The sequence below is a fragment of the Chaetura pelagica genome, unplaced genomic scaffold, assembly GCF_000747805.2.
Source record: "Chaetura pelagica isolate M959 unplaced genomic scaffold, ChaPel_1.0 scaffold249, whole genome shotgun sequence".
Lineage (NCBI taxonomy): Eukaryota > Metazoa > Chordata > Aves > Apodiformes > Apodidae > Chaetura > Chaetura pelagica.
The window spans coordinates 1353443-1377140 of NW_009954538.1; the positions used below are offsets into that span (position 1 = coordinate 1353443).

Sequence of the window (23698 nt, forward strand, 5' to 3'; positions counted from 1 at the left end):
CCTGCTGAAACGTCTATTGAGAATCCTGTATCAAATGGTCTGCAATATGTAAAAAGGAAGTAATTGTGTGTGGTTTAATAAATACATATTGCAGTTTGTTGTGAGATTTGGGGTTTGTTTTTCCCTGAACTAAGTGAACCTTGACGGCCATAGTGCAACTTCACTTTTATCAGTTAAAATGTGAGAAGTCTTACAGAAAACAGGTTAGTGTTTTTTACGTGCAAGGTTGCATTAATTACAATTGAAGCAGTTTTAATGTGTCTGAGGAAAAAAACAAACTTGACTGCAGTGAGTTCAGGATAAATTACTACAAGGCTTTTGAATTGTCCTGTGGAGGTTGTGCAGGTTTTGCAAGCTGTGGTCTTGAATATAAAAAGTTAATTTACAAGCTACTGGTTTGATATTCCTTGATGATGTGAGAATTTTGGAAAAAGCTGCCATAAAGATTTGTCATCCAGTTCTCTGTTTGTATTGTAATAAGGAAAAGATTTAGCAAATGGCACTGGAGAAATGGACACTTGTAATGACACACCCACTTTCTTTTTCCTAATTCCAGGGCATATTCCCTTGTGGATTCCAGTCAAGTGTCTACCTTCCTGATTTCTATTCTCCTCATAGTCTACGGCAGTTTCAGGTAAGATTTTCCTTTAAGGTTCTGCAAAATTTTTCTTTTTTGAAAACGTGGCAACTGACTGAATGCAGTTTATGCCTTTTGTTTCACTTTTATCAGACTGATGGCTAATGTAAATTAATTATTTCTTGCTTCTGAAAAGGAAATGGAAAAAGAAGAAAAAGCAGCTTGCTGGGGTTTCTGAGAGGCATAATTGCATGTCAAGTTACAAGGACGTGTAAGATAACTTAGAAGTTAGTCCTTGAAGACAGCTCTGTATAATTGTGGTTTGGAGGGTATAAAAGGAGACAGAGGTAGGAATTGAATGTTATTGATAGTAGAATTTTCTGTAGAATTTTCTATATAACGTTTCAGAGCTGGTTGATTCAGCATGTTGTCATTGTGGCTACAAAGTCCTGTAAAACAGACTCCTGAGTCCCCGCACTGTTCACTTGAGCATGAGGAACAGCGCGGTAAAGAAGCAGGAAACACTGACAGATCTGATCCCAGCAAAGTGTCTGGGAACTGCTGCAGGATACACTGGAGATAAAAAAATCACATTTGCCCCATTTTAGGAGATTTGAGTATAGTCTAGAGAGAAAATAGTTGTCCCTGTTCCTTTGGACTTCGATCTTTTACTACATAGTTTGTTTTAATGTAGTGGCACCTACAGAATGAGGTTCATACTGACACATGAAAAAATAATTAATCACAGCATGAAAGTATCATTTTCTTCAAACTTTAAGTACAGCATCCTTTCTGTTTATTGAAGAACACTGCTTCATTATGATAAAAGGCCATACGTGCACTATGAAGTCTCTGAACCCCTGTGAGTATTTCTGAAATAGATGGTGGCCAGGGTCATACAGATGATGTAAGTTGTAGCTGTAAGGATAAGAGGTGTTAAATTGCCATAATAAGTTAATAAAGTCATATAGTGAAAGATCCAGTTTCTGGTAAAACTGTCTGTTGTTGCTAACAAGTATTAGGTAACAGCACTGCTGAAGGAATTAAAATGGAAGGCTTAAGGAAAACAAAATCTAGACGTGATGAAAATAAAAAATTAATAAAAGTTTGTATTTGCTCAGCTTTTTTCTTGAGGTTTTTAGTCAGTTTAGCATATAAAGAACTAATTCAATTTTTAACTATTTTGATTTCTGCAAATTTGTATTAAATATGTACTTTTTAGTTGTGTAAGAAGTAACTATGCATCTGGCTGCAAGAAGCCCCAGCATTTATTAAAACTCGGTTGTGAAAGCATAATGCAATATAAAACAGGAGGAGTGCTTGAACTTAAATTACCTGCTCTTCTCAAAGCTCCTTGCTCTGATAAATCTTCCCCTGCTGTTTGCCATCCTGTTCCTGTCTACATATGCTCTTTTGCCATCTTGTCCTATGTCTGACGTTTAAAATTGCTCACAGAGCAAGGACTGCAAACTTCAGAACAATCTGACTGGGTGAAGTGGTGGTGTGGTGATGGATATAAATCAGTTGAGGAAATGCCCTGCTCAGTCCACGTCTTTCCATGTATCCTGAGGATCCTAAGATGCAGGCTATTACAGACCAAGATGGGGTCCCACAGTTTTATATATAGTTAATTTCCTAATTAATTTCCTATATACAGTTTTCTTTAGCAGATGTCTGAGCTGAAACCTGCCATTATTATGATGGTGACTTTGACAAACTCCCATTCTGTTAGGTCTGCAAATGACCTCAAAAGCAATTTTTTTACAGAGAATTACACAGTGATACAACGGGGTCTAAGATACAATTAAGTTATTTAAGAAATTCAAGTGTGGTAGTAAGTAGAAAAACTATATTAATCTGGAAATTCCTCAAGTAGTGAAATCAAAATTTCTGGCAAAGTGGATGGATTTTCTTAGAAAAGTGACTTGTCAGAAAGATGAAAGTTATGGCTTAAAGAGCTCGTGCTCAAATGACAACAATGTCTTCACTGAGACGTGAGTGCTTCATCTCAAATGGAGCTGTTATAAGACAAGGAGAAAACAGCACTCCTTAGTTAACAATGTTGCAGAAAGTGGGTTTGGTTTCTGATGTTCAGTCTGAAAAGAAGCCAAAAGAGTTATTGTGAATGTGACTTAAACAGAAGTGCAGTAATAGGATCAGAAAGAATTGGGTGGGTGAGTCATTAGGATAAAATCCATGTGTGTGGTGGATCTAATCTAATGCAGGAGGTTTCAGGGGAGCCTGGAAAGCCTTGGTCCACTGCCATTATTCTTACAAGCAGCAGTTGGCAAAAACCAAACCAAACAAAAAGACCCCAAACCCTTGAGATACATGCCCATGGGTGAAGTCTGCATCCAGAATGAAGCACAGCTTATAGAGTTTAGTTCCCATGTCTCTCACTGTGGATGAACGAGCATTTCCTTCCTGCATTTGTGCTGGGTCAGGAGTTTAAGCTTCAAGCCCTTCTGAACATCTCTCCTATACACATTCTGACAGTCTCTCAGTCCTTGAACTTGATAGCCTTTATTATTGACTCCTAAAGGGGCAGCTGTAGCTGTAATCCTTTAAACTGTTAGAAGCTGTAAGCTGGAGCATGCAAGTATACGTGTTAGTTATGGGTTCTTAAAGAGGTGAGTGAGCTTGGTTTAAAACAGGTTATTTTCTTTGGGTTCTTGCAAGACAACCACCTATTCTTGTCCTAGTGCTTCTCTCTGAGTTACATGTTGGAGTTACTCTGGAGGCAGGTAACAGCTAAATCTTCTTCTATCCCATCACATACCCAGATAAGGTCTGTCAGCTTATGTAAAGCCAGATTTAACCCAGAATCTACCTGTTCAAGTATTTGCTTTTAAACCAAACCAAGAAGCATGGGATGAAACTGGTGTCTTCTGTCTCTAGGCTTTGGATTCCTACATGTGAAAATAGAAGAAGTTCAAATTGTGTCCTTTATGACTTGACATTTTCAGAAATCAGGGTACATAAATTCACAGTAAAGAGAAAAGATTGTGCTTAGTATTCCTAAGCACCTAGAGCCTGACAGGGTGGAACCTTTTTGCGGAATGTTACAAAAGTTGTCTGCATGTGCACACCAAGTGGGTGCATGGAAAATACCTGCTGAAGGTGAGATCTTCTTATCAGAGGTGTGAGACTCAGGCACTCTTGCACCGTAGAAGCAGTGAAAACATTTTTACGTGCATTTTCAGCTGTTGTTTCCCCTGTTCTTACTCCCACTCCAGGTCTGCATTGGAACTTAACTTTTAATCTCATAGGAACATTTTATAAGCAACCATAGCAATGTTAGAGCACACAACATGTTGTAGACTGTCTATAATATGCAGTGAGATTTGGTTGAATTTGATTGTCTCAGGTCAATGACTGATTCTGATTGTAATGTTTTATTTAGAGGAACTGAAATCTGGCAGTGCTGTGGGAACCCACAATTCTCATAGTCCCAGGGCTGTTAAGATGGGTGACTGTCCTCACTTAGTAGAGCAAGAAGGAACTTCTGCATCTGCAGGCAGCTCTGCAGGTACATGCTTGCTTTCATACCTGCTCCATATTCTCCTGCATAGTTTCCTCAAAGTCTTCCTGCAGTGGAAGTGATCCATCACTGAATCTGAACTTCCAGGATAGTCATGTGCCAGCAGCTTACTCATCCTTTGGTCTCGCTGTAACACCAAGTGGTTCCCTGTGGGAAGCTGATCCAGATTGCTTTGGAACACTGTTAGAAATCCTACAAACTTCAACTGTGAGGACCTACAGGAGAAACAACTTGTAGTTTATTGCCCAGGGGGAGGTGCTGGCTTAATTTTGCCTCTGGAAGCACAGGAAAAACAAAAGCAAATGTTTCTCAGCCTGTGATTTCTTTACAGTCCAGTAGTTTTGAGCATATCATGTTTTACAATATAATTTTAAAAATTCTTGGAGAATGTTTTTTTGGGTGTTTAGTGATCACTTCTCAATTGTTTTATTATGTTACTGATGATATGTAGCAGAGAGAAGAGCCAAATCATAAAACAGGTGGAGATTATTCAAAAGTTGTCTTGGATCAGCAGCTGTGTTGCTAAATGAAAGTAATTTCTTAATTTATTCTTACTTTGGAGATAGGGCTGTCTATATGTAATAACTTTGTAATTGCAGTGAAAGGAGAGAGGCTGAAGTTGTTGATGAGCTGCAGATCTGTTTCTCTCCAGTTTTATCTGCTGGTAGCCATTGAAGGATGAGTTGCCCAATACCACTGGGAGAACAATGGTGTGAAGTTCTTGCTAAACTGCACTAATTCAGAGAGGAAGGAAATGCTGCACTGAGAAAACTATTATCTTCTTTGGGTGAACCTTGGATCAAGTCCTAGAGGGTTCTCAGCCTTATCTTGCATTTTTATAGCTTGAGATGAGGCTACAATACATTATGGGAAAAAGGAGGTGTGAATGAAAGATAAAGCATCCCAAATGAGATGCAGAGCAGGGACATCTTTAGAAGAACACAGTAAGAAGAACAGATTAATTTCTTAGAACTTCAGTGTTCTCCGTTATCCTTGCATATGTGATCTTTTTAGTTGATCCGTAATCTGCACAGTAGTACTTTATGTCTGAGGTTGAAGTTTCCTCATATTTTGCCTGAGCCCAAAAGCTGCTTTAATATCATACCACGTTTTGGAGCACTTGGATAACAGAAGCAGAAGAAACAAACTGGTATTCTACTGGAAGAGCCTTTTTCTTGTTTTTGTTTTATGCAGTGGAACTGCTTAAGCCCTCTTTCTGTAACACACCGGACATCTCTTGATACTATAGACCTGCATGTGCTTGATTTCAGGTGCTATGAGTGAAGCACAAAATTGCTCACCTGTGCCTCACACCTATATGCTAAAGTGAGCAGGGAACTTTGGTGCTTACGGATTTGTGGAGAAGATTGTGGTGTATCTTTTACTTGTCTGATAAATGAATAGAATTAGTTTACTTTGCAAAGTTCAGTTACAGCTCAACTTGAAAAGGAAATTAATGCCTGTTGTCCTGGAAGTTGTATTGAAATACCTGGATGCTGCTGCAGACTTAAGACAGGAGCTGTACACTGGGAGCTGTACAGTGCTTCGGGTGGTTCTCTATAGCTTATTTGAATAATAAATATGCAGCTAAAGCATGGATAACATGCATGTATGAGAATGAGAAACTACCATGGTAAACCTGATTGCTAGTATTTTTATGAAAAACAATGTAGTATTTAATGATAGAAACGTTTTCTAGCCAAAACAGACCTTAAGTAAAATCCCCCTGTTTCAGAAGGTGAGGCCAAAATTTGTTAAAATATAATTTAGAAGTTGCATTAAGGTCAAAGACAATGGCAAAAGGGGTTGAATACTGTGCTCTTTTGGAACTTTTTTCAAGTGTATGTATCAAAATGAATAGATGAGTCAATTACAGCTGAGCTGGGAACATTGGGAAATACAGTAATCTCCTGTGAATTAATTAAATTGTATCAATTTGTGCTATTTATTCAGAGTTTCCTCTAGTCATCTGTTCTGCCTTTATGTAAAATACACTTACAGTTACTTTCCAAGCTTTGCTGAAACTTTCAATGAAGCAAGACATTCAGCAGACATTTACTTCTAAGCTAGTTTTGGCCATCATTCATAACAAGATTTAGAAGAAGAAAAAAAATGATACCAAATAGTGCAATTTAAATGAAAAAGATCAAAATGAGAACTTGGAAAGAGTTCAAATACATCAGAGAATTGAAACGTTTATTGCATTTCCATCGTGTTCTACACTTCCCAGTAATGCAGTTAAATATCTTTGTTGTGGTTGGTTGTTAACACCTACCAGTTCACACTATGGTAACCAGTCTCACTGTAACATCTGAGTGATTTGGTGCCTCATCTCTACCTGATGTAATGTATATATGGTGTTTTTTCTCTAATAACCATGATTAAAGGCCTTTTCAGGGAGAGGCTACTGTGGTAGCATGGTAATGAAGCTGTAGCTGATGGGCCAAAATAGGATTTCAAACCTTGCCTGTTAAGTTTGCTTTGTTTCCCGCAGGTCTCTCAACATGGACTTTGAAAATCAAGACAAAGAGAAAGACAGTAGCAGCACAGCTGGGTCTTTTAATGGCAACAGCACCAATAACAGTAAGGGTTAGCTGTACTTCTTACCTTTCCTTCCTCATCTTGGTGTGCTCCATCTTCTGCTTCATCTGTCTGTGTGTTTCAGCTACATGTGTTGTAGGTCCACCTGGTACGGTGGAACTATGCTGTCTACACACTTACCCTCCTGCTCTGCACTAATCCTGCTAGCCAGTGGGAGCTAAATTTAAAACATCAGTGTAACATTCCCATAATGCATAGAAGCTGCATGCTGCACACTTTGCCAGGTTTTACACTAAATGGAAACAGCTTAATATTTTTTTAAAAAGACTACACAATTATGAGAAGGGAGTGTAATTTCTTTTTGGCTGGAGTTTATCACTAGGACATATTAGCCAGCCTGTGAGAAGTGAGAGATCTCAGAGGATGCTAACAAGGATATAAGGATGATTCAGCTTTATCAATAGAGAAACTGAAGTCTACAATTCACATGGCTTTGGGCAACTCATTTGTAATGGAAAAGAAAGTATATATCTGCACACAATCTATTCAGAATGGGGTGTAACATGTCAGCTCCTACATGGTGATTATCGCCTCTGTAATCTAGAAATAGGTTCCAGGCTTGGCCATTTGAGATGCAGTGATTTGCAGGTAAAAACATGTATGTGAACAGTTAGACTGGGATGTGTTGTACACAGTGTGCTGTCAATTCATACCTAGGTTCATTTTTAGCAATATATATAGCCATATTCTGAGAACAGGCTCTAGAATGAATAGTTTCCACAAGTTTGTAAGACAAGAGTGAGATATGAGCAGCCCTGTGCATGAAACCCTGAATGCTAAGGTTGCTTCTCTTAAAGTAAGAAATACAGCTTAAAAATTATAAAACAATTAATATTATGTAGTATGTCTTTTCCTTTTATGCCTTCTTTTTTTAATACAGACTGTGGGAATGTACACAGTAGCCAGAGCACTGTTTCTGCTGACAACACAGAGCAAAGAGGTTGCTATGCTTGGTGATTCAGCAATGAACAGTTGAGGCTTTTGGCATCTGGGAAGTAAGAGAAGACAGTTTGGGGCTGGGGAATAAGCACATTAAGGGGATTAGCTGTCAAAACGATCAGAAATGAAATGAAGAACTCTTGACATTTAACACTCCAGACACTAATTCCCATCTGCCAAGGTGGTTTGTAGTATGTAATTTCTGGGGTTTTGTTTTGTTTGTTTTTTCCCTTGGGAAGTTGAAGGGCATGTGAACAAATGCTCTTTCTCAAAGCAGGAGGAACTAGATCCAAGTCACAGATTAGAACACAGGAATTTCTGTGTCTTTGCAATAATACTTGACTATCTATATTGTACTTTACCCTTTTGTACCAGACCTCAGTAACAGAAATGCTAAGTGACTTGATTCTTCTGCTTTTTACTTTTAAATTGTACTGTGCTACTTATGTTTAAGAATAATAGATCTGTGACCTAAACTAAAAAATGATCATACAGTGCAAGAGGCAGGGCTTCCATGCTCATTGTTAGCTTTTCCTTTGTGAAAATGGTTAAATACTTACGACAGATACTAAGTTGTAGTGAGTGTATTTAACGTGTGTTTCAAGTTTTTTAACATACTTGGATACATTGGTAACTATGAGCTTGTGTAGGTAACCTGTAATTGAGACAACTTGCCACTCTTCCACAGAAAAAACAGACACATTCTCACACACGCAGGATGTATGTCTGTATTTACTTGTGTGTCTCTGTATATGTTTGTACAAACATATGCACAGATGTTCTGCTTGATAATCTAAAAGCTTATCCTTAAAATCTTGAGACTGGTAAAACCTTTTTTATACAGCAGTGTCTTAATTGCTAGGTCTGAGTCTTGTAATAATTTTTCATTAGAGACATTTTGGATACTTCTTACCAAGTGACCACTAGATGTTACCTCTTATTTTAATGCTCTGCAAGTATGTTGTGCATTTGAAATTGGTTTGCTGCTTATGGTTTCTTTCCCCCTCCACTTAGATCAAATGAAAACACAGCTACAGAGACTGGTTAAGTATTAGAATTTGTGGGGATAGGTGGACTTTTCAAAGCCTTATCCTTGTCAATTTTGTTAATAATTCTAAAATCTCATGGTAGAATATAGTAAAAAAATATCCTGTCCCATTATTAATACCCCTAGTAGTCACACTCCATGGTTGAGGTGAGGGAAATAATCAGAATAAAAGACTTCAGTATCATTTCACTGTTTAAAATGGCTTCCAGCTATAAAATATGAGCATGAATTCTCTTGTTTTTTTTAGCATAAAAGACTGTAGTGCATGCTGAACTGAGCTGGTAGTTTCATAAACAGGTAAATGGCTTGGGTGGTTTTTGAAAACTGCCCTTTATTGTTAGGCCTGGTGCTATCTGGTGATTGCAATCAGTGATACCATTTAAGTGCAGGGTGGCCTTCACCCAAGTGGAATTTGAGGCTGTGGCACCCTTTGTATGAGCTTGGTCAGCCTAACGCTGTCTGCAGCTCTGCTGCTGGTCAGACTCTCTTTACCTTGGGCTGAGAGGTTAAATAAAAACTTTTATATGCTCTGTTGAACATGTTGCTCGGCGTAAAATGAAGCAAATATACAATTTCTATCTGATTCCTAATCCCTAAATACTGTTAATTTTTGTAACTTGTTATTCATTCTATCTATGGCACAAGAAAAAAATCATGTATTTTCTTTGAGCTTTCAGTTGCTGGATTCTGCACAGCTCTGCTGCTGTTGCACACACCCAGGCACTGTGACCTGCAGTTTCCCTGGAGTGTTTCTGCGCAGGCTGCTCTGCTTGGTTATGAGAGTGCAGGAGGATCCTGGAGTGAACATCTGTTGTACCAGCATTGAAATCGAATGTATTGTCAGAGTCCTCAGTTGTGTTGGTGAGGACTGGCTGTCAATATGTGTGTGGTAAGAAATAGCAAAAGTTAAATGTCACTTACTTTCTCCTGCAGGTATTCAAACCATTGATTCCACCCAGGCGTTGTTCCTGCCAATTGGAGCATCTGTGTCTCTCCTAGTTATGTTCTTCTTCTTTGATTCAGTTCAGGTTGTCTTCACAATATGCACAGCAGGTGACTAAGTTTTCCTCTCTTTATAAGAACTGTAATAGAACAGAAAACATGGCTATAGTTAAAAATTATTGATAAGAACTATAGTACATGTCATAGTACATTTTAAAAAAACCACCTCATTGGGTTTCTCAGTTGTATTTACATGTCTCTGTAGATATTAATAAAGTGACAAGTATTATTTGATAAGCATTTTCCATGTAGAGATTTGCTAAACCTACTGAACTGTAAATTGCCAGAGATTTGAAAGATGCTGGATGTATTGTTTTACATGAAGTTCACTAATTTATAAATCAGTGCTCAGAGCTCTAAATGGTATTTCATAACTCAGGTACTTTGCAGGAGCACAGCATAACTGGAGCTCCTATCCAGAGACTTCTTTTTCTAGTTTAATTTTTGGTTTTGCTGTTAGTTTTTCTTTGTTTCAAGGCTACTTCTAGTCTCACTAGCATTTTGAGTAGTATTCTTTTGCACTGCTTGAATTTAGAACAAAAATGAAACTACTGTCTGCAAATAAATTGTAAGTTCTCTGATTCTGTTTATTATTTTTTACATTTTTTTATTTAAGTAAATATGAGGACTTTGATTTTTAGAAATTTTGGCCTTTTGACCTTTTTACAGTTCTTCAAGGGACCAGCTGCTGTTCTGGCTAGGAAGAATCCAAATATGCAGCAGCTTCTAAAAATTGTACTCCTCAGTTCACACACTGAGTCTGTTGAGATTTTTAAACCCCTAAATACCTCTCGTCCTCTCCTAATTCATGTATATGCAATGCAGGCTTTTCATTCATGATTTAACTCCTGAGCTATGCATCCTCTCCAGCCTCTTAAACAGGGCTGATGTTGATGGATGAAACCTAAATCTCTGCTTTTGACATGAGTTTTTAGACTGTAGTCTCTGATTCTGTAGGCACAGTCCTGTAGAGGTCTGTTGAGCACTGCTTTTACAACTTTGACCTATGACATGTATGTTATTTTCTATTAAAAAGCACTATTACTTCAGAGAAATTCAACTGTATTCTAGGTATATACATGTTAGAAGGGAAGATTTCTGACAAAAGACAAATCAACATTTGTAACTTTATTTGTAACACACATTTGTGGTGTGTAATTAGACAATATTGCGTCAGCTGGGGCTTGCTGCAGATTCAGGGAGACTGAGTCTGTCTGGATCAGGGCACTTGGATATCATCACTCTTGGGTCTGGTTTCATGATACTTTTGTGCTTTTCCTTGGTCTGGCACCCAGGGTGTCATTAAGCACAGGGGACTGACCCCAGAGCCTCTAAAATGCAAAGCTTTATTAGAGGCTGTACAGCAGGGTGTGGATCCCTGCTGGATTTGGGGACTGGGGGACTTGGTCCCTCAGCCCCCTGAAGCTCAGTCTTTTTTATAGATTTTAGAAGCTGATATGGGGGGGATTTCTACATTACAGCTGATGTCTGGTTTCTTAAAGCCCTCTTAAATCTTCCTCCCTCAAAGATCTGTCTTTCAGGGAAGAGTCAGGAGCAAGGGTAGGTACAGCAAACAGCCAAGGCCAGGACCAGCTGCTGAGCAGAGGGCAGAGCTGCAGAGTTGGCGCGTTGCCTGCAGACAGGAGTTAAGCCAAAGGATTTGCCAATTGAATAATAGGTATTGAGACTAGAGGGAAGAGGATATTTCTGACTGGCAGCCTGGACAGTCAGGAGCGAGTTTGAGAGTGGGTACTTGTGGGCACTGTATGAGTGTGACTACAGTTGAATTATTCTACTCTTTGAATTAACCCAGCTTTGAGGTGGTGGTGGTTGGGGATCCCAGGAGAGGAGGCACAGGGTTCCCTGCTGAGAAGAGCTGGAGGGGAGGAAGGGGAAGGAGAGATCCCAAGGGCAAAGAGGCTCACTTTGGGATGAGGAAGGGTCAGTCCCACTATGGTGGAGGCAGAGTAGGGAGCCGGGCAAGCAGGCAGCAAGGCTGGCAGGGCTTGGGGCAGCAGGGGACAGATTTTGCTGGGCAGCATTCTTGCCCAAGCACAGCTGAAAAGGTTCCTAGTTCAACGTGTGCAGAGTTGCCACACATAAAAAAGAAAAAAAAAAACTGGAAGGAAAAATTATAAATACCAGCAGTTACTAAATGTTTTTACAAATGTGTGAGTGGGATAAGTATGCTTGTTAAAAAAGAAAATGTTTATGGAAATTGTCTATTTGGATATTTATGTACTTTTATTGTCATGTTTTCAAAAGCTCGAAACACTTGATACTTCAAAAAATTTAAGTTGGCAGCTAGTGAATATAACTTAAGTTGTACTGTGTTTCAGTAATGAATAAAGGGTTTTGAGTGAGATGGAGGAAAAAACTGAGCCAAAGAATGGAAAAAATATCCTTTATTATGCTGACTTAGTCTGTGTCATATGTTGAAGATTGTTAAAAGAATCTTGCAACCAGGCTGTAGTAAGTTATTTTCAAAGACTTTTTCTTGTTGACCTGATCATGAATAGCTTTAAGACCTTTTTTTTTTTTTTTTTTTTTTTTTTTGAGGTTTGGGAATGGGGTGTTGCATTCCTCAGAGCTTTTGTTTTGATTGAAGTTTGAAAGGTACTAACAATGGAAGGTCTGCAGCAAACCTTGGAGCCTTTAGCTGCTCTTGCTTCAATAATACTACAGCATATAATAATAGGACATTGTTGCAAGAGCTTTTTCAAATTGGAGAAGCTTGTTTGTGTACTGTTAGAAAGTAGGTTTGAAGGTACTAATATTACCTTTTCTTCTTTTTCTAGTCCTTGCCACAATAGCTTTTGCTTTCCTTCTGCTCCCGATGTGCCAGTACTTAACACGGCCTTGTTCACCTCAAAACAAGTAAGGGCTTGAGAAATCTTTGCTCCTCTTCTTGTATGTTATTTTACTCCTTCTAATGAAAATTCTTAAACAGAGTCTTTGGTTACAAGCATTAACCTCAGGGCTTCAGGGCTGATGTTTGTACGTATGTTTTATGCTAGCACCATGTTTCCACTTTGAAACTAGGAAGCACAGTTTCTGCAAGTCACTCAGACTTGCCAGCCTGGGAACTGGGGTACCATGGCAAGGGACTAGATTTCCCAGCAGTGGTTTTTTAAGAAGTTTTGCTTATTGTGGCTGAAATTTCAGAGTTTGGGATTTGGTATCAGATTTTACTGTTTGTTAACACTGGTCTATGGATTTTAATGGTGTCTCTTTCAGACTGTAGTGACACTGGTGAAAATTAATGTTGCAAAAAGCACTGTCTTAGGTGGCACTAGGAAATAGCATTCATGGTAATCATTTCAAGATTGCTGCCAGGATTTGCAGGGTTGTTTCCATCTCTGTAGTTCAGGCTTTACACACATTACTGGAATGTAAGGAAAGCTTTTATTTTGTTGCTCTTTTGGTACCTATTTGTGGCAAAGGAACTTCCCTTCAGTTGTTCTTGGCATCTTTCATCAGCAGTTGAGCCTTGTTCCAACAGTGTCCATTTTCAGTTCTTTAAATGGAAACATAAAGTCTTCTACCTAATGTTTATGTGTTGTTCCTAGGATTTCCTTTGGCTGCTGTGGGCGTTTCACTGCTGCTGAGTTGCTCTCATTCTCTCTGTCTGTGATGCTTGTCCTTATCTGGGTCCTAACTGGCCACTGGCTCCTTATGGATGGTGAGTATGTGAATTAAGGGATTATACTGCTGGTTTGTGCCTGTTCTGACAGGTCCAGTCACCTGGTGATGATTGGTGAAATTTGCTAATATTAATGGCTGGCTGAGTTGTAATATTATGTGGTAGACTCTTTGAAAACAACTGCTGTCAGGAACATGCCAGTGTAGTGGCTTTGATGCCTGTTTTTCTGGTTTGTGAAAGCTTCTAAGGAAGTGCCAGAACAACTCATGATATTCTGCACCTCTGTGGCATAGGGTGAATCGCCAGTTTTTGTTAAAGGTGTGTGGAGACAGTGGTTGTTTATGAATCAGAACTTGATCTTAACAATCTGGTTAATTTTTGCCATGCATCTTGTTGGGTTTTGGTTCAGATGATCAAATAATTTGTTGTGAGACAGTTCACAGTAGCTGGTAGTCTTTGATCTCTTCGATGCTTGCTAGTTAGGATGGTGAGATGGGTGAAGCTGGCAGGCATCCAGCTGGCTTGAAGGTGTGATTTATTTTTTTCATGTGGGTTGAGCTGAGTTCACAGCTTACTCTTCCAGAAAGGAGCTTTCCTCCTTTCCTCCTGCCTTCCAGACCTCTTGTGCTAGCTCTGGCACTCAGTTCATCACATGGTAAACCGATTCAGCACTAGAATGGCAGCACACTTTTTTGCCAGGCTATTTTTCTGCTGCTACAGTGAGATGAATCGGATTATTGTGCAGTCAGGTACATGCAAAATTTGGCAAAAAGTGAGAAGCAGCATGATGGGATCTGAGAGGATGGAGTGGATATCACAGCAAAGGGATGAAGAGGGAGCCAGGAACAGGACCTCTGTTTCCCAGTAGTGTGGGGCAGCTAAATTGGCCTAGAACATCTCATGAAATGGCAACTTGAGGTTGTGATTGCTGCAGGGAAAATAGCTGGGACAGTATTACCTGCCCCCAAATGGTTTGTTGCAACAGAAAACATACATCCCATCAGCTTTCCAGCTCCTCCTAAATGAGAGACCAGCAGTAGAAAGTCCTTAGCACTAAAACCTCTCAGGGCACCTTGATTACTTCTTTTGTATACAGTCATTATGTTTCATGGATGACTTTTATTGCTTTAGAAGTTCCTACTTTTCATACTTGTTGTATGTTAGGGAAAACCTTTTAAAGTACCCAGATACTAAATTAAAAAATACAATGATGTTTGCTTTATGTTAAGCAGAGTAGCTCACCATAAAATCAGGGGTGATTTTTAATCTGCAGTAGCTACAAAGCTAAATGGAGTGTAAAGTGTGGATTTTTTGGCAAAATCTGAAAAGACTTGTCTACACTTATTGACAGAAGCATTTACTTAAAAATAACTATTTTGGTGAGCACTTCAGTCTGAAACAGTGGGCTTTGAGGTAATGAATCTGCTGAGTACAGAACTGTGGTTTCTGGGTTTTATTTCTCTTGGTGTTTGTTTATGATTTACTGAATTGTGTTGATATTGTCTAGCTTTGGAGTATTTTATGTCGTTTATATTAAGGGAGCTTGTGCTATATAGGTGAGCCTCCTGTTGTTTCTTTAAATCCAATTAAATCAACATTTGTCAGTGACATTGAACAGGGAACAGCATTTATTTGCCTTCATCAGGGAAAAAGACTGCAGTTTTAGTCCTTGGGCTGTACTGCTGCCAGTGGGATCACTTCATCACCTTTACCTTTTGCTCCTCTGTAACTGAATACTTGAGACCTCAATTAATCTTGTTTTGAGGGAAATGTGGGTAGTTAAGTACTGCTCGGTAATATATGCAAGTGGAGCACTTGCTTCTTTTAAGCCAGTGCCTGCCAGCTGCTGGGTGTGCTGAGATTTAGCTCCTCCTCCTCCTGTGGGATGATCTTCTGTTTCACTGTCGGCAGAAAATGAAACAGATGTTGTGACGGTGCTTCCCATCGCCTGGGCCGGCGGCTGGAGGACAGGTGTTGCTTCTCAACCGTACACCTTGATTTTTGTGTGCATGGTTTGTTGTTGTGCAGTTGATTCTCTTAATGAGACAGTATTTCTACTTTAGAGGTGAGTAAAAGGAGGGGAAATACTTTATGATAATTTCCAGTCCTTACAAAACGGAGGTACGGCAGTTCCTGCCAGAACAGTCTTCATTGCTCAAACACTGCAATTAACCTGTGCACAGTAGTTAGTTGAACTGTTTCTAAAGCCAGAGACATTCTGCAGGATAGAAGGGCAGATACTGTCACCATTGGGTTGTTCTGGCATGTGCTGATGTACATTTCTAGGTCTTGAAATGCATATTTCTCAGAGTGGATTGTTTGATGACAGAATAATCAAGAATGGTCACTGTCCCCTGGTAAAGCCTGTTAAAAGGTTTCCTAATTAGTCAAGGTAGCTGGAGATGTACAATGGGAATGCTACAGATGTATGCAGTCTCTGTAGCTGCAGACTGAACTGGATGGTCATAGATAACCCAGGAACTGCTGCAGACCTTAACTCCTGTGGCAATCAGCAGAGGCTACTTCATGACTTGTGTTCATACTCCCACTCTTGAAAATACACTTTGAGAGTTTTATAGGAACATGGTTAGATGAGAACTTCAGTACCTGTTTCTTTCAAAGGTCAACCAGTGGCCTCTGGGGGAAGTTTAAGCCTTGCTAGCTTTGTGAATTGGACAGGGCACCACCAGCACCTTGGTGGGGTCATCTCTTCTGGGCACAGCAGTGCAGTAAAGCTGGAAAATGCACTGTGTCCTGAGAGACTAATCATATATGCAAGAATATTCTTAATCCTCAGAATATCCTTATTCCATAATGAACACGCTTGCAGGAACTGAAAAGTTAATTTGTTCTGTTTGAAAGTTAACTCTTTCAGTTAGCTCCTTCTTACTCAGCTCTGTGGACCCACTGTCCATTACTTCCAATCCAGAGCTACCATTTGTGTGGCTGTTTTGCCTTTTTTCCCCTTTTCCTCTTTTTGTGTGTGTATGGGTTTGGTTTGTTTGTTTTTAATGATTTGGGAGTATATTTCAGTGGAGATCTGCCTTATCTAGTGTGTCAACACCATCCACGAGCTTTGATATGGGTGACTTTATTTCTCATATGATTTCTGGACTTTTTCATTGGGTAAGGAAGCTGCCTTCCATTCAGAGAAGCCTATTGGTTTGACTGCACTTTGGCCTGTATTACTCATACTTGCTCTTAGGCATTCTTGCTTCCCTTCTGTTTCTAAAATTGACCAGTATTTCTTAAAACAGTTGCAAAACTGCATAATTACTATTATGTGTATTTCACTGTCATCTGAAGGAATTCTTCCCATCTCCTTTTCCACCTGGTATTTGCTTAGTTTGATGGAAGTGTCTTGCCCATCTGCCTGTGTTCGTTTCAGCAACAGAGAAATGGAGTATGTGAAAAATAGATAAAACTTCATGCTGGTTAAAATATTTCCACTTCTACTTAATTATAACCTGGAAATCCTCTCCTAAATATAGTCTTGCCTGAGCTATTATTAACATTGGCTTTGGAGAAAGCTCTTTGATATAAGACAGACTGTTCCCTTGTATTTGCTCTTCTGCCAGAGGAAATCTGTAACTGAAGGTTATATTGAATTACTGAATGTATTTCTTGCTGCTTTGCTGCATCAAATTATTTAAACTTCAGTAGTTTGCTTACATTTTATAGCTAGTTACAGTTATGCAGCATGATTTAGGGTACATTTTAATTTGAGTAATCCCATTACTTTGTTAAAACTGGCAGCTGTGACACTTAGTGTTGTGCCACACTTGTCAGTACTCAAAGATGAGGTGGGTTTGACAGAGTTGCTGCTGGGACAGGACCCCCAGGCACGACAAGCTGCTGCCTTCTCCCTTGAACCTGCATGGAAATGCTTCCTTAGTGTTTTGATGGAAGAATTCCACATCTTTCTGGTACAGTGCAAGTGTTAAGGTAGTTTTAGAATTGCATATTTATAGTGTGAGAATCAAAAGGTTAACTTGTAAGTTTTGGCCTATTTCAAGTTATAGTGCTGGTGAGCATAATGAATCCATTTTCCCTGGAGTTACAAGTCAGTCAAAATAGGTTTGTAACTTTATTCATTCTGTGTCATTAGAGAAATACATTTTGTTTGCAAATGTCTGCATACTGAAGTGAAATCTGGTCCCAACAGGGCTCCATTATTGCTTGTAAATATGCTGATGTCATACATGAAAGTTGATTTACTCTTAAACTGTTTTTTTGCTTTGTTGGTTTTTTTACAGTATCTCTTTAGGGATTTGCTTAGAACCAGTTGAAATACATTTCACTGTCAGTTGAGTATCTGTGGTAGCTAAGACTAGGCTTAAAGAAGCAGAAAATCACACAACTGTGAAGACTGGGAATTTTGGGGGTTTTTTTTAGTGTAACATCTTAGTTTTCTCTGTAACAAAATTCCCCTTAGGACTAACATCTGAGCTGCAGCTTGTTCAGCTTATTGATCTGGCTGAAAACTTACCCATATTTTTTTCCTGTTCGTAGGTAGGCTTTCACATAGATTTTGTTACTGGGAAATCCCTGTACACCTAAATGATGGATACATCATAGAGTTTGAACAGTCTTACACAATCTTGCTTAGGCAGAGTCATGCTGTGTACTAACATGTCACTTACCCATTATGTTTCTGAGTGAAGAGTCAAGGATTTAATTATTTCATGTATTTACTACAAAACCTCCTAATAGTGGAAAAGGAGACATTATGTCTGGGGCTCAAAGACTTGAAAGTTATCTTGTTGCTTCTGCTTTTATCTGGGTAGTCAGTGTTTTATAAGGGAGACAGAGTCTCTAGGACACAACACATGGAAACATTTCTTTGTGGTAGGTAGTAGAAGTTGAATGGAAAGGGGAGTTGTGCCTGAACAGGCATTTCTGCTTCAGTGGGGCATGGGTTGCAGTTGGCTACTAAATGTATTTTGGCTTTTCTTAACTCTGATAAGAAGAATTTCACTATCTGGAAATAGCAGACAGCCATCTAGTGCATGCAGTGCTGCACAGGTACAAACAGAGGCTTCTTTGGGATGTTTGAGGGGGGGTATTGGCTTGGGTATTTTTGTTTCTTTCTGTTTTGCTATTCTTAATGAACTAATTATGTGCTTGCATTTTGTAGCTCTGGCTATGGGCCTGTGTGTTGCAATGATAGCCTTTGTTCGGCTGCCGAGCCTGAAGGTTTCCTGCTTGTTACTCTCTGGGTTACTAATTTATGATGTCTTTTGGGTAAGTCTTTGGTTTGGTTTTGCTAAAATTGTTTTTATCCTTTGTATTTGTTAATTGGCCTTGGGCCATTTTTACATTAAATGGACTAGTATGAAGTTGATGAAATCTGGCAAAGCCAGAAGATCAGCTTCATTGCTTCATCCTGAGACCTTAAAGTCTGTGGCAGGATACAGAATTATTTCCAGGCTAATCAGTTGACAAAAGCAGAAACATGATTGGATTATTTCAACTTTGGGATATTATTTAAGAAAATAAATTGGACCTCCAATTTTGAAAGCCTCGCTGAAGATCAGAACAAGCATTTCCAAGTAAACACAAAGCTTTATCCACACTTGCACAATCCGAACGTGCTGACTTCTGATTGGCAGTGAAATCCGCAAAACAGGAATGCAGACTGATCTACAGGCAGTAAGGCTGGCCTAAAACCTTACCACACTTTTACAAAAAAACAGACAGAATATATATTTTTTTCCCTTTGTGTAACACTGAGCACAGATTCATAGTAGTGCTTGCTGATAGCTCTGGCAGCCAGTTTCCCAGAGTGATGAACTGTAGTGTAGGAGCCTGTGTAAACCAAGTGTTGCATCATTCCATTGTGAGTGAGGATGTACTTACCTCTTCTCTCCTTTCAAGCTTTCTTATATTTTCAGTATCCTGTTACCTGCCTTTGCAGTGTTGGACCACCTACTTGTAGTCCAGACTAATCCTTTGCCAAAGGATCACTATCTATTATCAATATCTTGATATAAGAAAGTATATTCCAGTTATTCTTGAAGATTAATAGTGTAAAAAAACCTTATCTGATTTTTTGAAATACATTTTCCCTTAGCATCATATATACAACCGTATGTATATGGAAAATGTGGACAATATCCTTTCTTTTCTTGAATAAGCAAAGGAAAAACACATGTATAGTTTTGAGTTGCTATATAATTGCAGTCTTTAATTTCTGATTATTTCCTTGCTCCATAGGTCTTTTTTTCTGCCTACATTTTTAACAGCAATGTTATGGTGAAAGTGGCCACACAACCAGCTGATAACCCCCTTGATGTTTTATCCCGGAAACTTCACCTGGGACCAAATGTGGGTAGAGATGTTCCCCGTCTGTCGCTGCCTGGTAAACTTGTATTTCCAAGGTAAAATTAACAGTTCTTCTACTGTATTATGTAAGAAAAATTTTCCCTCCCAATACTTTTCAGTAGCACTAATTTTATTGAAAAATATCACCTTGTTGAGTCACTCCCTCTTCATGATACAAAGATATATAATGAGTAGTCAGGATTGGGCACTTTGCATTTGCTGACTCATAGCATGCAGAAATCAGCCTAATTAGGTTAAAAGTGGCCTGTTAAGAACAGGATATGCTTTTTAACATATGTGTGAGTTCCACAGTTTAATGAGTGATATTGTAGGATTTATTAACTAATGCTTAAAAGCAGAAGACATGAGGTTTGTTATAGATCAGAATAGTCTTGATTACTGCATAATTGCAAGTGACTGGGAAGGCAGTAGAAAGTGATCTGAGCAAGGCTTACCAAGTAGGTGTTTTGTTGGAGGGAGAGGATTCCACATCTCTCTCCTGCAGGGATTCCTTGATGTCTCAGATATTGAACCAGATGTGTATAGGCCTGGTGGCGCAGTAGGCTCCAAGGGGTCAGCAGTTATGCAGCAGGTTATGTTGGCATATTTACTTGATTCTTGTTTCTTTAGATGTTGGGATGCTGAAATTACAGAGATGAGGAGTTAATTGTCAGCAATGATAAAAACAAAATCACTCATTTAATTGACTTTCTGATAACTTAATTTGGCTTTGTTTTCCTGAAAAACAGCTTGGATTTAAGATAATGGACAATTTTAGTTCTTAATCTACTTAACAGTTTGCTCTTTTTGGGAATCTGGTGAGACTATAGTTTTGTATGTGTTTTGTCTGAATGAGACAAAAGATCTGAGAAGTCTATTAATCAACTTACTGCCTTGTAGTAGAAGTGATCTATGTACATGGGAATGAAGGGGCAGTGTCTGACATTGTTAATCAAACAGTCTGATAAAACAGTCAGGTGGTACCTCACATCAAAGCTTAGAAAATATTGAAGATTGAAATACTGAGCTGATGGAAAGAAAAAGTCTTCAGTAGCCAGCATTTAACTTCCACTACATAAAAGTTGACCAGTAGAAAAAAGGGATGTGCAAAATGAAGCTGAAAACCAAACTGGAGGAGTCTAGAGCTTGTCACATTGTGTCTTGAGTGTGAATCTAATTTCAGTCGCTTTCTAGTTCCACAGGCAGCCACTTCTCTATGCTAGGAATTGGAGATATTGTGATGCCAGGTCTTCTGCTCTGCTTTGTCCTGCGTTATGATAACTACAAAAAGCAAGCCAACAGTGATTCCTGTGGTGCCCCAGGACCAGGGAACATCTCTGGACGGATGCAGAAGGTCTCTTACTTTCACTGCACACTTATTGGATATTTTGTAGGTGAGTAATTAGTTTAATATGGATAGCTGCTTAGTGAGCAGGAGTGGGATTATTGTAGTAGGTTTAAGAGATGATGAAAGCAAGTGTAAAGAGGCTTTGAGAGAATGCTTGATTATGTTATTTTTTAATCCTCCTCTCTTTGGATTTCATTGGCATGGTCTAGGGAGAAATAACCCTTCTACAGTCTTCTTTCTAGGATTCTTTGTTTTGTTGTGTTTTATTTAAAGAATGAAAAATATTATCCATGTATTTTTGTTAGCAACTTCATGCTTTGCTTTACTAGCATAGGTGGTGTCATAGCTCATACCTGGGTTAAGGGGAAAATACAGGAGTTTCTAGATGGATAATGCTGTGCACAAGTACATCTAGGTAGTTCATCTAGATAATTCCTGCATTTTTGTATTCTACTGTTAATGCTTAGGATCCTGTGACATTTTAGTACATACAGAAAAACGTAAGTAGTAACAATTGGAATGCTCCTCCCTAACATGAAATAGATTTTTCCCTAAGGTTAGGACATGGGTGTGCATAACCTGATCTCCTGCAGTCATTCTGAGGATGAAAAGGGAAGATAAATTCCTACTGGAAGCCTTTCTCCTCCCCTGCTGTCCTCTTTCCCCCTACATTCCCTTTGGGCAAGTATCCAGGAAAAGCACTTCTGGTGCATACAGTCCTTCCTCTTGGGTCGCTGCTTCTCATGGAAGAGCCTGAGACTGACAGTCTCAAGAGGTACCAGCACTGAAGCAGCACTTCAGTGTGGTGCATTCCGCTTCCTCCCGTTCACCTTTTGTTGTGTTTTCTTTGAGCTCTTCTTAGCTTAGTCTTTGGGATTCAAAAGTGGAGCAAGTGGCTTAACACAGCCTAATACTAAAAGAGAGCCATTTTTCACTCTTTGGTTTGTTTCAAATGTTTCCAGGGAAAGCAAAGCACAGATAAGTGACTTTTCCACTGCCTATCTCTTAAAATGGTAGGTGATACGTGTGCATTCAATTATTAGTATATCCATATGCAACCTAAAGATACAAACTTTTTTCTTTTACAGGTCTATTAACAGCAACAGTAGCTTCTCGTATTCACCGGGCAGCCCAGCCTGCCCTACTCTATTTGGTACCATTTACTTTATTGCCGCTCCTCACCATGGCCTATTTAAAGGTAAGTAGGGATTATACCTTCCTAGCAGGAAGCTCTGGGCTCAGCTGGAGGCGGGTGCAGTGTTCTTGCACTCGGCAGCAGTTTTCTGGGATGACGTGTGTCCTTAACTGCCCTGGCTCGGCACTAAGGTACTGCTGCTGTAGGGGTGAATCTTCATTATGGAGGGCTGAGTAGCCAGGAGAGGAGTTCCTAAAATAGAAGAGAATTCATGTACATAAAGTACCACTAATTATAAACTAACCAGATTCTGAAGTATTAAATGGTGTTTTCATTAAATGAGTGAATTTGTTCCCATTCTTTCGTGAAAGAATGCATGCACAAATGCATTATTTGAACAGAGACTGGAGAGGCAGATCCTTGCAAATCTCTTTCCAGCCACTTGTTCTGAACGGAAATCTTAGAATGTAACATTTCCTGCTACAGGGCTGTTGTTGAAGCATTCATCTAGCATTCTGCAGAGCAGAGTGTAAGGAAGGACAGGATTTTCCACCTGCATAAATATTTCCTTCCCATTTTAGGTACAGCTGCTACAAAAATAGGATATTCTGGCCTGACAGGGAAAGGGTTTTATTTTTTTTTAACTGTCTTTATTGTAATTTGCAAAACAGTTGAATAGATTTGCTTTAAGACACACTTGGAATTATATATGCGTTTTAAAATCTGAATTGCAAATGGACTTTAAAGTTTCTGAGGACATGGTCCTTCTGCTGTTTTCCTGCCTAGGGTGACCTACGTCGCATGTGGTCTGAGCCTTTCCACTCTAAGTCCAGCAGCTCCCGTTTCCTGGAAGTATGATGGAACAGATAGAAAGTGACCTGAACTTCTGCCTTGGTCCTTTTCACTTTAACTTGTGGCTTTGTTGTCTCCTAAAGCTGGACTGGCTGGTACTTGGGAAGGTACCAGTTATGGGACTTGTATGAAAGGACTTAGTATGAAAAGGAGGAGAAGGAAAAAAGCTAAGATCTTGGAGCTCTGTGTGACTCCGTGTCTCCCTGCAGATGTGGAATTGGGGACCCTTTGTGCAACTGCAGTCACTTTCCTCTTTTCCTCACTCGGATGGATTAGTACCAGACTATTACCTTTGTGAGAGAGGAAGAGACAGACTTGAAACTGAAAACGGCTTGAAGTCGTTCAAAAACTTATGAACACTAAAAGAATAAACGGTTAAGCAAACTGAAGCTTCTTCAGAGAACCCCTTGTGGACATTGGGACCAGTTTCCTGCTGGACTTCAGTTTTGAAAAGAACTGAGACAGAAGGTCTTCTGTCACAATATTGGGTTTTTTTGATTTATTAAATATTTCCTGTGGTGTGAGGTTACTTATTAAATCCACAGACATTGAGTGACTTCTTGCAGTATACATATAAAAATTTGTTGTAACAAGTTACATTTCCACCCAGATGTCATGTTGCAGTGAAAAAGGGCACGATTTTTATACATATATATATACACATATATAGATATATATATGAATAAAT

The 23698-nt window shown here is 39.2% G+C and overlaps 1 protein-coding gene across 1 annotated transcript; it reads left to right on the forward strand.

Moving 5' to 3' along the window:
- Nucleotides 1-554: 554 nt before the first annotated feature.
- SPPL3 (signal peptide peptidase like 3) lies at nucleotides 555-23547 on the forward strand (the record flags this gene model as incomplete). Its single annotated transcript, XM_010004863.1, has 10 exons — nucleotides 555-634; nucleotides 6613-6701; nucleotides 9640-9759; nucleotides 12507-12585; nucleotides 13278-13390; nucleotides 18489-18595; nucleotides 19568-19731; nucleotides 20870-21069; nucleotides 22112-22221; nucleotides 22945-23547. Coding segments are annotated over 10 exons (1134 nt in total), but the record flags the coding sequence as incomplete, so codon positions are not given.
- Nucleotides 23548-23698: the final 151 nt, after the last annotated feature.